The sequence below is a fragment of the Colossoma macropomum genome, unplaced genomic scaffold (assembly GCF_904425465.1).
Source record: "Colossoma macropomum unplaced genomic scaffold, Colossoma_macropomum, whole genome shotgun sequence".
In the NCBI taxonomy this organism is placed as follows: Eukaryota; Metazoa; Chordata; class Actinopteri; order Characiformes; family Serrasalmidae; genus Colossoma; species Colossoma macropomum.
This window is the reverse complement of record NW_023494798.1, coordinates 19,499,668-19,513,064: the sequence shown is the minus strand read 5'-3', so window position 1 is coordinate 19,513,064 and position 13,397 is coordinate 19,499,668. Positions and strand designations below refer to the sequence as shown.

Sequence of the window (13,397 nt, the reverse complement as noted above, 5' to 3'; positions counted from 1 at the left end):
TCAAAAATCAGACACGTGATGAGGAAAAAACGACACCTGATTTCATCAGATCATTTCTCTTTTAATCAATAAAACACTTCTTCACACAGAAATTGTAACACTGCTTTGTAGAAGTATGCATTTAAATGCTTTCGAATTTCTATATCCCCCAAAAAGTGCAATCCATTTACATGTTTATCATTAGTCAGTAACTTCTCAGTATGTCACAATCTCTTTCAAAGTCTTCCACACATCCTCTAATGTTTCACACAGTAGGAAACCAGCTCCTCTCATCTGTAGATCAACATGACACCTTCACCCATGCCTATGCATTGTGCTACATGTTCAAGCAGTACAGCTGAATTGAGCTTTGGACATAAACATGTCTATAACATTGTCACAGCACTTGATTAAATTTTGCAAAAAGACCAAAAAAAGGCCCCATTTTTCTGACCCCTAAAATGTCAATATAAAAGCAGCAGTGCAGGTTTGTTATCTTTTCGGTGTGTTGAAAGAATCCATCCATTCTCTTGACTATTCATCCTCTCCTTCTCATCCCTCATTGTCCTCTGGCTCTCTGAGGACTTTGCTGTACAGAGTTTTTCCAGTCATCTCCATAATGGCCTGCACCTCAGGATCCGCATCCAGAACGCTCCTCTTATTCTCATCCTGTAAACCAATTGCCCAAACACAAAACACTGAAGTTGTTCTCCTGCACTTAGTGTAAAGTAGCAGCAACTCAACACAGCATAACATAGGAGAATGCTAGCTGAAACACTGTCTAGGAAAGGGAAAAGCAAGATGACATAGAATGATAATCCAGGACTCAACAGACAGATCGGAGTATGGAATATATTCTACATATGTGACAATGCAGATATATTGCTGACCTGTTCCTGTTCCTCAGGTGGCAGGCCAACCCCCCACACCTCTACTGTGTCCACTGTGAAGTCCTCATCTCCCGAGAGCTGAGGGCTACCATACGTGGTGCACCGTGGTCGAGCCCGGCTGTGACCACGGCCAAAATCATAGTCAAGCCACAGGCCAAAGTAGCCATGCTGTCCACCCATACCCTGAAACAAAACAATGAGGAAAATGTATTCAGAGCAGAACAATGTCTCTAGAGGCCATTTTATATGTATTAGTTTAACATACAGGAAGAAAATAAAGTATAAGGCCATACTTTATGTTTGATTTCCCCCCCTCATTATGCTAAATTCACCAAATAAACAATAACTGTATTAAATGCACAAAAGTGTGTTCTCTGTAGAGGATGTGTTAACTTCTTTTTACTTTTTACATAATTCGACCAGGGGCGCTCAACGTTTGCATACAACTGTACATTATTACTGAATAAAATAACCAGTGTTATTAAGTTATTATAAAATAAAACAATGATTATTAATATGTCAAGTGATTCCAAACACTCAAACCATGGTATATGGCTGTTTAGTGGCTACCCATCAAATGTTTTAGAATGAACAATGATGAACTGCCTCACCAGGCCGTTGGGCATGGTCTGCTGGCCCTGGTTCAGGTACATGTAGTGCTGGTTGTAGCCTGTGCTTATGAATACGCGCATAGATGGGAACACAGAGAACAGGAAGCACCTGGAGTCACCTGGTCAAAAGTAATAAGCATAAGAACTGGCCCGCTTATACAATAAAAACACATGCAAAAAAACACAGTGAATACAATACTTTTAACTGTTCTCTTCCCTTTACTCACCCTGAAACTGAGGTTTGAGCTCCCAGCTGTGAGAAACAAAGCCTCCAAATATGTGACCCTTAGTGTCTTTCACCAGTAAAACAGTGGGACCTCCGCCTTTGCAGTTGCCAACCAGGCGGGTAAAGCTTTCCCCATGTATATTTGTGGAGAACAGCAACCTCCACTGAGAACTGTATCCTGCAGGTAGCTGAGGGGTCAGGAACATAAGAAGAGGTAGATCCAGCAAACAGCGGAGCTCACTCCATGGAGCGTCTCGACACTGGGGCAGCAGAATGGGTGACGGACTTGAGGTCAGCCCAACCTCGAGACCCTCACCAATCAGGAGCTCCAGGAATGTGGCCACTCCTGAGACTCGGAAAAGCCAGTCCTCTAGACAGGCAACATCACATGTGTTCTGATCTACAGAGGAAAAAGAGGGCCTTCAGTCAGATACTTACAGACATGTTTTGAAGCATTAATGACTTCCAATGTTCATAAATTTTTCAATTTAAGGTTTGTCTACGAGGATAAACCTGACAGATCCTGAACTAGCACTCCTATTCTGAGAAACTTTATGAACACAGGACCACTGAGGCACAAGATTAAAATTAAAACATGAAATTTGAATGCATCCAAGTGATATCACTAACCTGGAGGTTTTAACTCGGAGCTCAACTGCTCAGCCAGCAGCTTCACTCCCTGGTCACCATCACCCATGCGATCTGGTCTCCAGCCTCTAAGTCGCCCCCTATGTGTGAGAATCTGCACTACAGCTGCAATCAAGTCTTCCAAGAACTGTAGAAAAAACATTACTTTTAAGTAAAAATGAAATGTTGTCAAGATGTCTTAATATGAAGAATTCAGTCACATAACTAAATATAAACTAAATGTGGTATATCTAGTTTTATGCAGGCCATTACCAGAACTTTATTTATACTTTCTTCTCAGTTTATTCTAAAAGTATAATACACTGGGTTTTCCAATGTTCTAAATGTCCCATCATTAGTGTATGAGAACAGAGGCTAGCTCTTGCCTTCCTCCACAGTGTCAGAACATAACAATAAGTACCTGACTCTGCTGCCTGAGCAAAGATTTACCTGAAAGTGTGGCTGGTACATTGCTCCGTCCTTCTACTAGGCCACAGACAGAACATCTGTGATTTGAATCAGAGGCTGTGATTGACCAGATGAGAGCCACTCAGGGACCAAAGGAAAACATTTTGAAGTGTTAAATCATACATACCCCTCTAATCTGATCAGGAGATGCAGTTCCGTTCGTCCCGTGTGCCATTGCCATGATAAGTGGTGCCCGCTCCTCTGCTGTTCCCCGAAGAGTGTCTGCCAGGAAGATCACCAGCTGCTCTCGACTTGCCCCACCACCAGGTGGCAGTGACACCCCAGGGTCAACACTACATATTCCTTCAAAGACTCTCCTAATCATCGCATCTGAGGCCATTTTACCCATGGTTACCTGCGAAACATCAAATAGTTGCCAAACATTAACCCAGTGGTGCTTGTAGCCTGTAATACTCTAGGAGAAAAGTCTAAAGTAATCAGCAAAGACATAATGACTCAAATTACTCTGGACAACATGTTGTTAGTTGTTATATTTTTGTGACATGACAGACAATGAGTATATCCACAGTATAATCCATGATTTAATGTCTTAAAATAGTGGTATTCCTGTTGCCAAAGGTTTGTAATTTTGTTCTATTTTGCCATTTATTCCTGGTATATCCAGGCTCTGACAGCTGTGCAATGTATGCCATTAAACAAATAATGTCCTTTCTGTAAATATCTTTCTGTTTGTAATTTTACTTTGTTATGATCACTCTGGTGTAATTTCAAGTCATTCATTGTTCAACTTTTGGGATTAAGATCCTTTTTTGGCCTCAACCTCACTAAGGTTTCACTTCTTTACCATTCTCAACACTTTGTATGTGTGAATTATGTGAATATACTTCTTTAGAATAGATTATTTTTATGCCTATAAATCCAGACACATCACATCTATGAAAAGGCTCTACTGTGTGCACAGAACATATATGTATGTAATATTCAGGAGTGAAACTGAACATATTTTACTTTCAATCGACCTGTCATTTCGCACTGAATAACCGTTCCCGACACCATTAACCTGTGAGGTCAGATCACGTGAGCGCGTGGGTTTCGAAACATCAGACAGATTAATTCGTTTTGCTCAGTTTGAGCATCACGGATTCCGAATCGCTGAATGAGACCTGCTTTGCTATCTGCTTGCCTTGATTTCGCCTGGTCTGTTGGCCATGGGGACACAAATGCTACTCATTTCGTTTCATTGAACTATTAGGACACAACCATTTACTATATTGTTGAGTTGACAGCGACTGATCCCAACCTTGAGCGTGTCCAAGAGCAAAACCTTCCTTGCGGGAGCTTTTCCCGAGCTGGCAGAGGAGCAAGAGGAGCTCGCACTTTGGAGTCTGTCAAAGACCCCCTCGATAACGGGTCTCTCATGTGGGCGAAAGCGGACCAGCCGTTTGTGCACTACGGCACTCTCTGCATTTCCCATCGCTCTGGAGTAAAAAGACAAACAACGACAAACAGCTGCAGCATGAAGAGCATTTAGCTACAGCAAATATAACCCAACTAGCACACAGCCGCCGAGAAACCGTGAAACATACGTCAGCTAATATTGCGGTCAGTAACTACAACTGCCTAGTGTAAACACACTGTCTCTTCCGGAACCGAGTAACGCGTCATCACCCGGAGACCAATAAGAACAGAGAGAGATCTGATTGGCTAGACAGCGTCCAATACTTTACATCATTGCTCTTGTAAGCAATGATCGATCCCTTAATGTGCCGCGGGTGCAAGTCACATGTATGCATCCATCAATGTGCATTTCAAAAAAAAAAAATTGAACATTTGAACTCCTGTGTCAGCAGTGGGTGCACCTTAATGCAGCTGAATTGACTAATAAGAAGGGGTGTCCACAAACTTTTGGATATATAGTGCATATGGAATGAGCATCGATATAAATGAAATGAACACTGATATATATGAAATGAACATTGATATATATTGAATGACCATTGAAATATGTGGAATCCATATTTATTTACAATGAAAAGAGGCATTTCTAAAAACAACACTGATATGCTGGTGAGGCTTTCGCATATCATTATCACTACTAGGCTGAGAGTGGTGCACCATTCAAAAATATTCAGCCAAGAGCAGCTCTGTGGTCAGAAACTGTTGAAGGGCTTGAGGACGGCTAACACAAACTGCACATCAAACAAATGAGCATCAACAAACACCAGGTGGCGCTTAAAGGGAGGGGTTTCTGATAAAGTGACCAGTATGTATAGCGATCCCTTGGACAGAAGTACTTGAGAGTGACTGAAAAATGATGGGTAGCTGCAGATGAGTGGATCATACATATAGGCCTACAATGAATAACATTCAAAAAATTAAACATTGAAGATCATTTTAAAATTAAGCGCTGTCGCCTCACAGCAAGAAGGGCCTGGGTTCGATTCCCAGGGTCCTTTCTGTGTGGAGTTTGCATGTTCTCCCCGTGTCTTCGTGGGTTTCCTCCGGGTACTCCGGTTTCCTCCCACGGTCCAAAGACATGCTGTCAGGCTGATTGGACATGCTGAATAGCCCCTAGGTGTGAATGTGTGTGTGAATGTATATGTATGTCTGTCTGTCTGCCCTGCGATGGACTGGCGACCTGTCCAGGGTGTATCCTGCCTTCCGTCCAATGACAGCTGGGATAGGCTCCAGCACCCACCGTGACCCAGAAGGATAAGGGGTTTAGATGATGGATGGATGGATGTGCATTTCTATTAATCCCAATGTTCGATCCAAATATATCCATGATCATTCCATGTATATCATTTTCCATTTAATATGTATCAGTTTCCATCAATATATATATATGTATATATAACAACTTATATATGTAAATTCTTTTTATATGTCTCATGTATAGGCCTATACATAAACTCATATGTTTCTGTATTTTGTGTTTACATTATTATATATAAATGTATAAAAGTGTATGAGAGGCTATTTAGACATGTTTCTGATTTTGATTAGTAATTTCTTTAGGTTCTATATGAAATGTACATTATTTGTGCAAAAGTATTCTACTTTTAGTTACGTGTGCCTGAGGTCACCGAGCCTGATGTCAAGCATCAGCAAGAGGGATATGAGGCCCCCAGCATTGGCACGGTGGAGCAGCAGAGCTGTGTTCTCGGAGTGATGAAGTACCAATATGGGGTGAGCTGGAGTGGCGTCTGTGATCCAGAGCTAATCATTCAACATCAGTTCCTGGCCTCTGCTATGCTCTTGTGGCTAAATGCAATCAAATCCTTGCAGCAACGTTCCACCATTTAGAGCCTTCCCAGGAAATCAGGAGGACAAACCCCCTATTTTACCCTTAATTTAGGAAGAAACGTTGGATGAGCAGGTCTCTACAGACTTTTGGGCATATAGTATAGTGATGACAAAGCCCTTCTAGTGATCGCCCTCCCCTCTGCAGATCTTCTAGTCCACCAAAAGGGGGCAGTCCTGCTCCAGCAGCAGGTCGCACGGTGCCCTGTCCTCATTCGCCGTGTCTTTGCGGCTCTTTTCCTCCGAACAGCGAGCGATGAAAAAACGCCTTTTAAGGGCATGAGATATGGCTGCGAGCTGGGCGTGATGATGGGCTGATCACAAACACTGCCTGCCTTCAGCAGCTACGGACCAATACAATAGAGCTTTCAATGACAGGGAGATTACTCATTACAACAGAAAAAAAACAGATGTAAGTACTGCTGGGTGGTATTGATGAACTCAGTATCACGATATTTTCCAAATGTATCACAGTATCTGATTGTATGTAAGTTTGCGTTAAAAAAAGTTAACGATAACTTACTATTTATTTAGTTTTTATATATTTTAAACTGCAAGACAGATAATATAGAGTCGTATTAATACTTTTCAGTAAACTGTAATGACCTGGATACCATGTGTAAAGTGCACAAAATAGAATTTTAAAAATTTAAAACAAGCTGCTTGACCACAGGTACAGTGCTATTTTATCACATAGCCTATATCATAGATCGTATATAACCTTAACCCCCAAATACTAAAAATAAGGGGCAAAATAGAATATGATGGGCATTACATAAGAATATAATGCTCATTATCTATAAAAAGTCCTAAAATATCTCTAAAACTGAAAAGCATGGCATGTCAATATTACCAGCTGTATAGATATGTATTTTGCCCAGTGTTAAATCTAAGATCACAGTAATAGAATTTCATATTAATTAATGCTATGGTTGAAAAAAAGCATGCCTTAATAATCAGTGGCTCATACGTAGCTCAGCCCACATGACTCTAGGTGGGCTATAACCACCAGAACACACTGAAGCACTTTCAAAGACTTAAATGGGATTTGACGACGCTCTCAGCATGTAGTCTTGATTAACTCTCTGGGCTGAGATATCTCCCGCAGGGAGGATTCCCTGCCTGCCCGTGATGTGACTGCTGGCTGGCCGGGCCTGACCTAGTCCACACACCTGCTGTAGAGCAACTGCCACTGGACGAACAAAAACGCTGCTCCAGTCTATACAGAACATCCGCCTCAACATCTTTGGTCTGTGTTTGTGGCCGAGAATCAGATGTGTAATTAGATGCAATTATTTTTTTTTTATATATACAGTTAGATGTCTGAAGAAGAGTCTCGCACCTCCTCTGCAGTCACATTGTCAGTGTTTCTGTGCTCTCTGTGCTCTCACCTTAAAACCACAGTACTGGTGCAGTACAGTTGTAGGTGCAGTGTAGCATCTGAACAGTGCATCTTCTGCTTTATTTCGGTTGGACTGTTCCAACAGAAATAAAGATATTCAACAGGAGCTTCTAGTGAAAGAGAAACAAAACATGCATGCCTTAGCCAGGCCCACACAAGCTAAGCCTTATGCAGTGGTTGCATTGCAGAGGAACAGAAAATGCTGTATTTGCTGCCAGACAGACACGGCTTTTACAATAAACCTGATTGGGCAACAACACATATATATACGTACAGACTTTAAATGTAGTCACTGTATATGGTCTATATGGTCTATTTATATAGTCATTGTGGGAACAAAACCTTGTATCTCCGGAATGGCAACTTTGCAGGAGAAGGAAAACAGATTCTTAACTTCTAAGTAATTTTAGACCATATAATGCAAAGGGTAACTGGAGTTTTCAAATAATGCGAAAAAAAGACAAGAATAGAGGTACAAAGTTTTCGAACAACAGCGATGATATATTGTATTATATTGTCAACACTATGCATTATATTCACTTTGACCTTTTATAGCCCCATACCCTCATATCATCTTCAATTTGTCCATGTCTGTCACTGATACCCTTAATTGTCCTCAATTATACCATTCTATACCTTTATATTTACATATTCTTTATTAACATGCATAGGCCCTAAACATTCTCATTGTCTCAATTCTCATTATAGTATCTTCTTAAACCCTATCACATTTCCTCCTTTTGACTAAGCCAGATGCATCTGGTTACTGTGTCATAAACCGAAACTGACTATTAGTCCCTTATTTCCACTCAGAGTGAATTGTGTATCAAATTAACATAAAATTACAACCTCTCAGAAAGTTCATTTTGCTCATCACACTTTAATGTTCCAATCACATTATGATGTTTTAACAGTGATGGAGCATTATTTGTTACATATTGAGTAAACAGAACCTGTAATGTATTGCAGAAGTCATAAATAAAGCAGCAATAAAAGGATGTAAGTGCTAGCCGGTAAAATGTCTCAACTTAAGTGATAGTTTACTGCTCTGACTCCTTCGTATCTGCTCTGAGGCCAGTGTTGTGTGGGCCTAGGCAGAAAGAAATGAAGTACAATTTCTGCTATGCACATGTGGATGAGCACATAAAACACTCTTCACTTGAAAGGTATTTCTGTCAGTACGCTCACAGTCACAGCCCATACCAGCACAAGGCTGCATGTTGAGACACGAGAGTATTCTCTCTTTTTTCTTCACTTCTTCTTTCCTCTTCCCCCTGCCTGCCACATTCTCTTCACAGCCCTATATGGTAAAAGGCCTTTAGCACAGCCAATGTGCAGGAAATGGTGAAGCGCCCACGCTTGCACGCACACTCATTCATGTAGAACATGAAATACAAATACAAACACAAATTAATGAACAGGAGTGTACACACATAAACACATGTACAGTTGTCTTCTGAATGCTGGTTTGCGTTCATCTGGGGAAATAACAGCACCAATCACCAGGTGTCATTATTTATTATGGCCAATCATCTGCAGCTTCAAACAGAGAACAGAGATAACATTCACAGCACTAAACTTTTACAAATGCCCTTATCTCACATCGGTGCACATTCGCTGTCTGCCTTAAGCAACCTATGGCCTTTAAAGATCACCACACTGTGTGCATTGTAAGGAAACAAATGTCCTTTATAGTGGTGGTGATAGGAAACGGGTAGCAATGTATGCAACACAACTATAGCTTTTTAACAATTGAAACAACCAGTTAAGCTACACATTTCTTGAGAGTTTTTATATGTTATGTTGAAAATGGTAAAATAATGATAAAACGGATCTACTTTACCAATATCAAATGGGTAGTGTTTTGCCATACAAACCCCTGCATATACCTCTCCATCATGAATGGATTTGAGACAAAAAACATGTTTTAGGCCAAAACCTATCTTCAAGCCATCCTAAAACAATGTCTCAGACATGAGGCAACCATCTCATGTAATGACGTTTTGTAAGGTAGCATATAGAACAGTGTGCCAAAACGTTTTGCCTTAAGGCCCAAAATAATAATAATAATAATAATAATAATAATACCTTCCATTATAGAGTGCTTTTCATATTCATGGCAGCTCAAAGTGCTTCACAGACTGTTGATAAAGTTTGACAGTAATAGAAGATAATAACAGAAAGAAGCTTCTAAATATTTTCTGTAGTTTTATGGAAGGTGTGTGCAGAAGGTCAGTATCTACAGATCTAAGATCACATGTTGAAACATAAACAGAGAGACATTCGGTGGGAGTACAAAGGTGCTTAAAGGCCCTTTATAAACAAGAAAAGGATCTTTAAAATCTATCCTAAAAGATACAGGCCGCAGTGCAGCTCTTTCAAAACAGGAGTGATATGAGCTCTCTGTCTTGTTTTTTGTTAGGGTCTGTGCTGCTGCATTTTGTATGAGTTGTAGAGGTTGTATTGTTTTCTTAAGTAAAAAGAGCATTACAGTAATCAATTCTGCTTGTAACAAACGCATGAAATTCTCTGCTTCGCTCTGAGAAAGAAAAGGCTGAACTTCAGCGATATTTCTGAAATGATAAGCTACTTAAGTGACTGCATTTACATGTGGGATAAAAAAGAGCTCAGAGTCTAAGATTATTTCTAGGTTTCGTATTTCAGGTTTGGTTTACAAAGCAAAAGAGGCTAGTTTCTCACAAAGCATCTTTCTCTGAGTTTGAGTACCAAGGATCAGCATTTAAGTTTTTTCGTGATTTAGTTGTAGAAAATTTTGTGACATCCACTGAGGCATATGTGACACATGACTAGTAAGCCTGTCAATAGTGACTTGGTTATCAGAAGGAATGGAAATGTATAATTGCATGCCATTAGCATAGCTGTGAAAAGTGATGAGATTACCTAGAGGTAATGTGTACAAAAAGAAAAGCAAAGGCCCTAAGATTGAACCTTGTGGGACAGTTTTAAAAAAGAAAGTAAGACTGTAACAAACTTTATATATACACACATACATACACACACATATAAATATGTATATATATATATATATATATATATATATATATATATATAGAGAGAGAGAGAGAGAGAGAGAGAGAGAGAAAGATAGATAGATAGATAGATAGATAGATAGATAGATGTTTGTTCTCTTATTGAGTGGGTGGAGTGAGGTCAAATTCAGTGTCCTTGAGGACCAACTTTGGCCAGTGGGCCACATGGGCGGTCCTGTGGAAGAGGCAGCATTTCTGGTGATTTCTGGTTCACCACTGCTATGAATAATTCTGACTCATTAAGTCTCTCTAACAGGGAGCATTTTACATTAAACCACTCTGAATGACTTTATTTACATCACAACTATTTCATTATGCAGAAAAAAAAATGATATTCCCCTTTAAAGATCAAATATTTAAAGATGTGTCTTGTTTTAAGCCTCATCACACTGTGTGTGTCAGAAAGAATACAGTCTGCTTTCAGAGCACTCTGTGTAGTGTGACTAAGGCATGACTAGAGTGTCTCATGCAGAATCGCAGGTCTTATCTGTCAGGTAGAGTCTGAACTTGAGAGGTTGTAGTTAACCCATTTGCATTGCAAATCTTTCTAGTGTAATGGCCTTGTTTCAGTCTTTGAGCACCTCATACGGGTGTAACAGAGGAGAGTCAAAGCCAGCTTGATAGATTATTAGGAAATTACAGCAGCTGAGGTTACACATTACACAACATCGAGTTCCACATCCCTGGTCACATGAGTCTTGCTCAGCACAACACCCTAAGGGTTTCTTTATGAAATACTAAACCAATACAAATAACTATACTATACTGAAAACAAATAGTAACTCACGGGTACTCGCATTACAAGCAGTGTTTTTACTGTTGAACTCTGTATGTAGTATCCCTTACACATTCGTATTAGATCTCTGTAAATAGGCCTAAGCTATTGTTTGATTACGCAATGCAGTTACGCACTTACTTGTGCTGCCTAAGGTCTCTTAGTGACCTATGTTGCAATGTTGTTATACTCTAGTTAACCCTTAAAAATCAAACATTTCCTGACACCAGTGAATTGACATTCAATGTAAAGTAAGTGATTTATAATGTTATTACAAAGGCTAGTGGTGAGATACTTAAAGTGCCATTACATAGCGCTCATCAAATCCATTGACTCCCCCTGGGACCCTTAAAGCTGACCTTTGCTTATAATCTCTGCTTGTGACCTTTCATTCTGTGACATGTCTCATATTTTATTAGTGCATCCAAAGCACAGCCATGATCAATAAATGAACTGTTGTTTTACCAAGCTCATTGATCCATACACACAAGAGTTACAGCTTAATTAAATGAGCAATGTCCAGCGTGATTACAGTGTGTGTGTGTGTGTGTGGTGAGGGACGGGGGCTGTTGGGGACTGTGTGTTTGGAGACTTACAGTTATTTAACTTACTGTTATTTAAAATAAGATGGCAGGCAATTATATACACATTCTGTTGGTTGAAAAGGGCTTCATACCAAATAAATGCTTTCTTGGCCTGTTACAACCTTGTTCACTACTTGTGTGTCTCAGTGGTCCTCAATCCAGGGTCGTCTAGCAACAACCATAATTCATTTTCACATTACTTTTTTGAATTAAACAGTTTGTTACTGTGCCTTAAAGACTGATATGTATAGACTTTGTGCTCTGATTGGATACTCTCTATTGTGCCTCATTCAAAAAGCAGCCCAAGCTGAAACACTCCTTATAACTTCAGCATGAATGTGTGGGGCTCAACTGCTGTAGGCTGAATTGGCGAATACATGTAAATGTATTCGCCAACACAATCAATTCTTAACAGGTTGTTTTTGCAGCTTAGTTTCCATATATGGATTGTACTGAACAATATGGTTTTATACTGTAACAATATTTACATACTACTTCAAACTCTTTTATTTTAAAAAAGTTAAGAAAAGGTGGTTTTCCTTGATGTGGACCTTTTAAATAAAGTTTTGACTGAAGGCCCAGTTAGGAATTGCCAAAACAGTGCAAAGCCTCCACAGCATTTGCATGGAGTTTACTAACAGTGAGTATGGTAAATCTACAGATTGTCCCCTTTTTTCAGTGTGGCCATGTTGTTGAGCATATTTGTTATTCAAAAATATGTTGTTGAAGTACCAAAACCAGACCTGTGAGCACTTCCTGATTGGGCCTTTCCATGCGTAACGTTTGCTGACATCTGACCATATATAGCACTTTTGTCCCAAGAGAAAAGTACAACCTTATATTACATGAGGCACAATTAGAGAAGATGGAGAGGATCATTATTAATGACATTAGTACACAAAATCATAAATGTCTACTTTGTCTTAACACCCAAAATAAAATAAAGGTGCCAAAAAGTGTTCTTTGGAGTGATGCCTTTTGGTTCACTAAAGAACCTTTCAGGATGATTCTTCAAAGAATCATTTTTGTAACTGAGATGGAACCATTCATCCAAGCCACAAACCATTTAATAACCTTTATTTTTAAGCATGTATTCATGTTTAAATTAAGTTTGCAGAGTCTGTGCAGGTGTACTGAAAATAATTCTGAAGGATATTTGCATTGGGCTCTGCTAGCTTGACTAGCTTTGCTTGAAATAATGGAACTGTATGGAAATGTATTGTCCAGTTCAGGAACGTTTTAGACCAGGTTGCTGGAGTCTCTGATGGTGAGGTCCTGGCATCAGCAGGTTGGTGATGATGAGGTCTCTGAACCAATTTGGTGGCTGGTTGCAGTGCAGCTCGTTAGCTGCTAACAAAAGCTGCTCTGTGCCATAGTTGGAGTGGCACACAGGAGCATTGAGAAGCGACCCATTCACATTCGCATTCTCTCCCCCCCCATTCACTTGGCCTGAAAAGGTCCCCCCTTAGTTCGCCCCAGCACCCCTCGTTCTCCCCCAAAACCACAGCCCATCCAAAACAA

At 40.0% G+C, this 13,397-nt stretch overlaps 1 protein-coding gene across 1 annotated transcript; it reads right to left on the bottom strand.

The window, feature by feature from the left end:
- Positions 1-40: 40 nt before the first annotated feature.
- On the bottom strand, positions 41-4,407 carry meak7 (MTOR associated protein, eak-7 homolog). The gene is made up of 7 exons (XM_036585347.1): positions 4,063-4,407; positions 2,929-3,156; positions 2,337-2,481; positions 1,708-2,106; positions 1,481-1,599; positions 870-1,052; positions 41-648 (listed from the first exon to the last, which is right to left on the bottom strand). Exons 1-7 carry the CDS (start codon positions 4,234-4,236, stop codon positions 532-534), a joined length of 1,365 nt encoding a protein of 454 aa, XP_036441240.1. The 5' UTR covers positions 4,237-4,407; the 3' UTR covers positions 41-531.
- Positions 4,408-13,397: the final 8,990 nt, after the last annotated feature.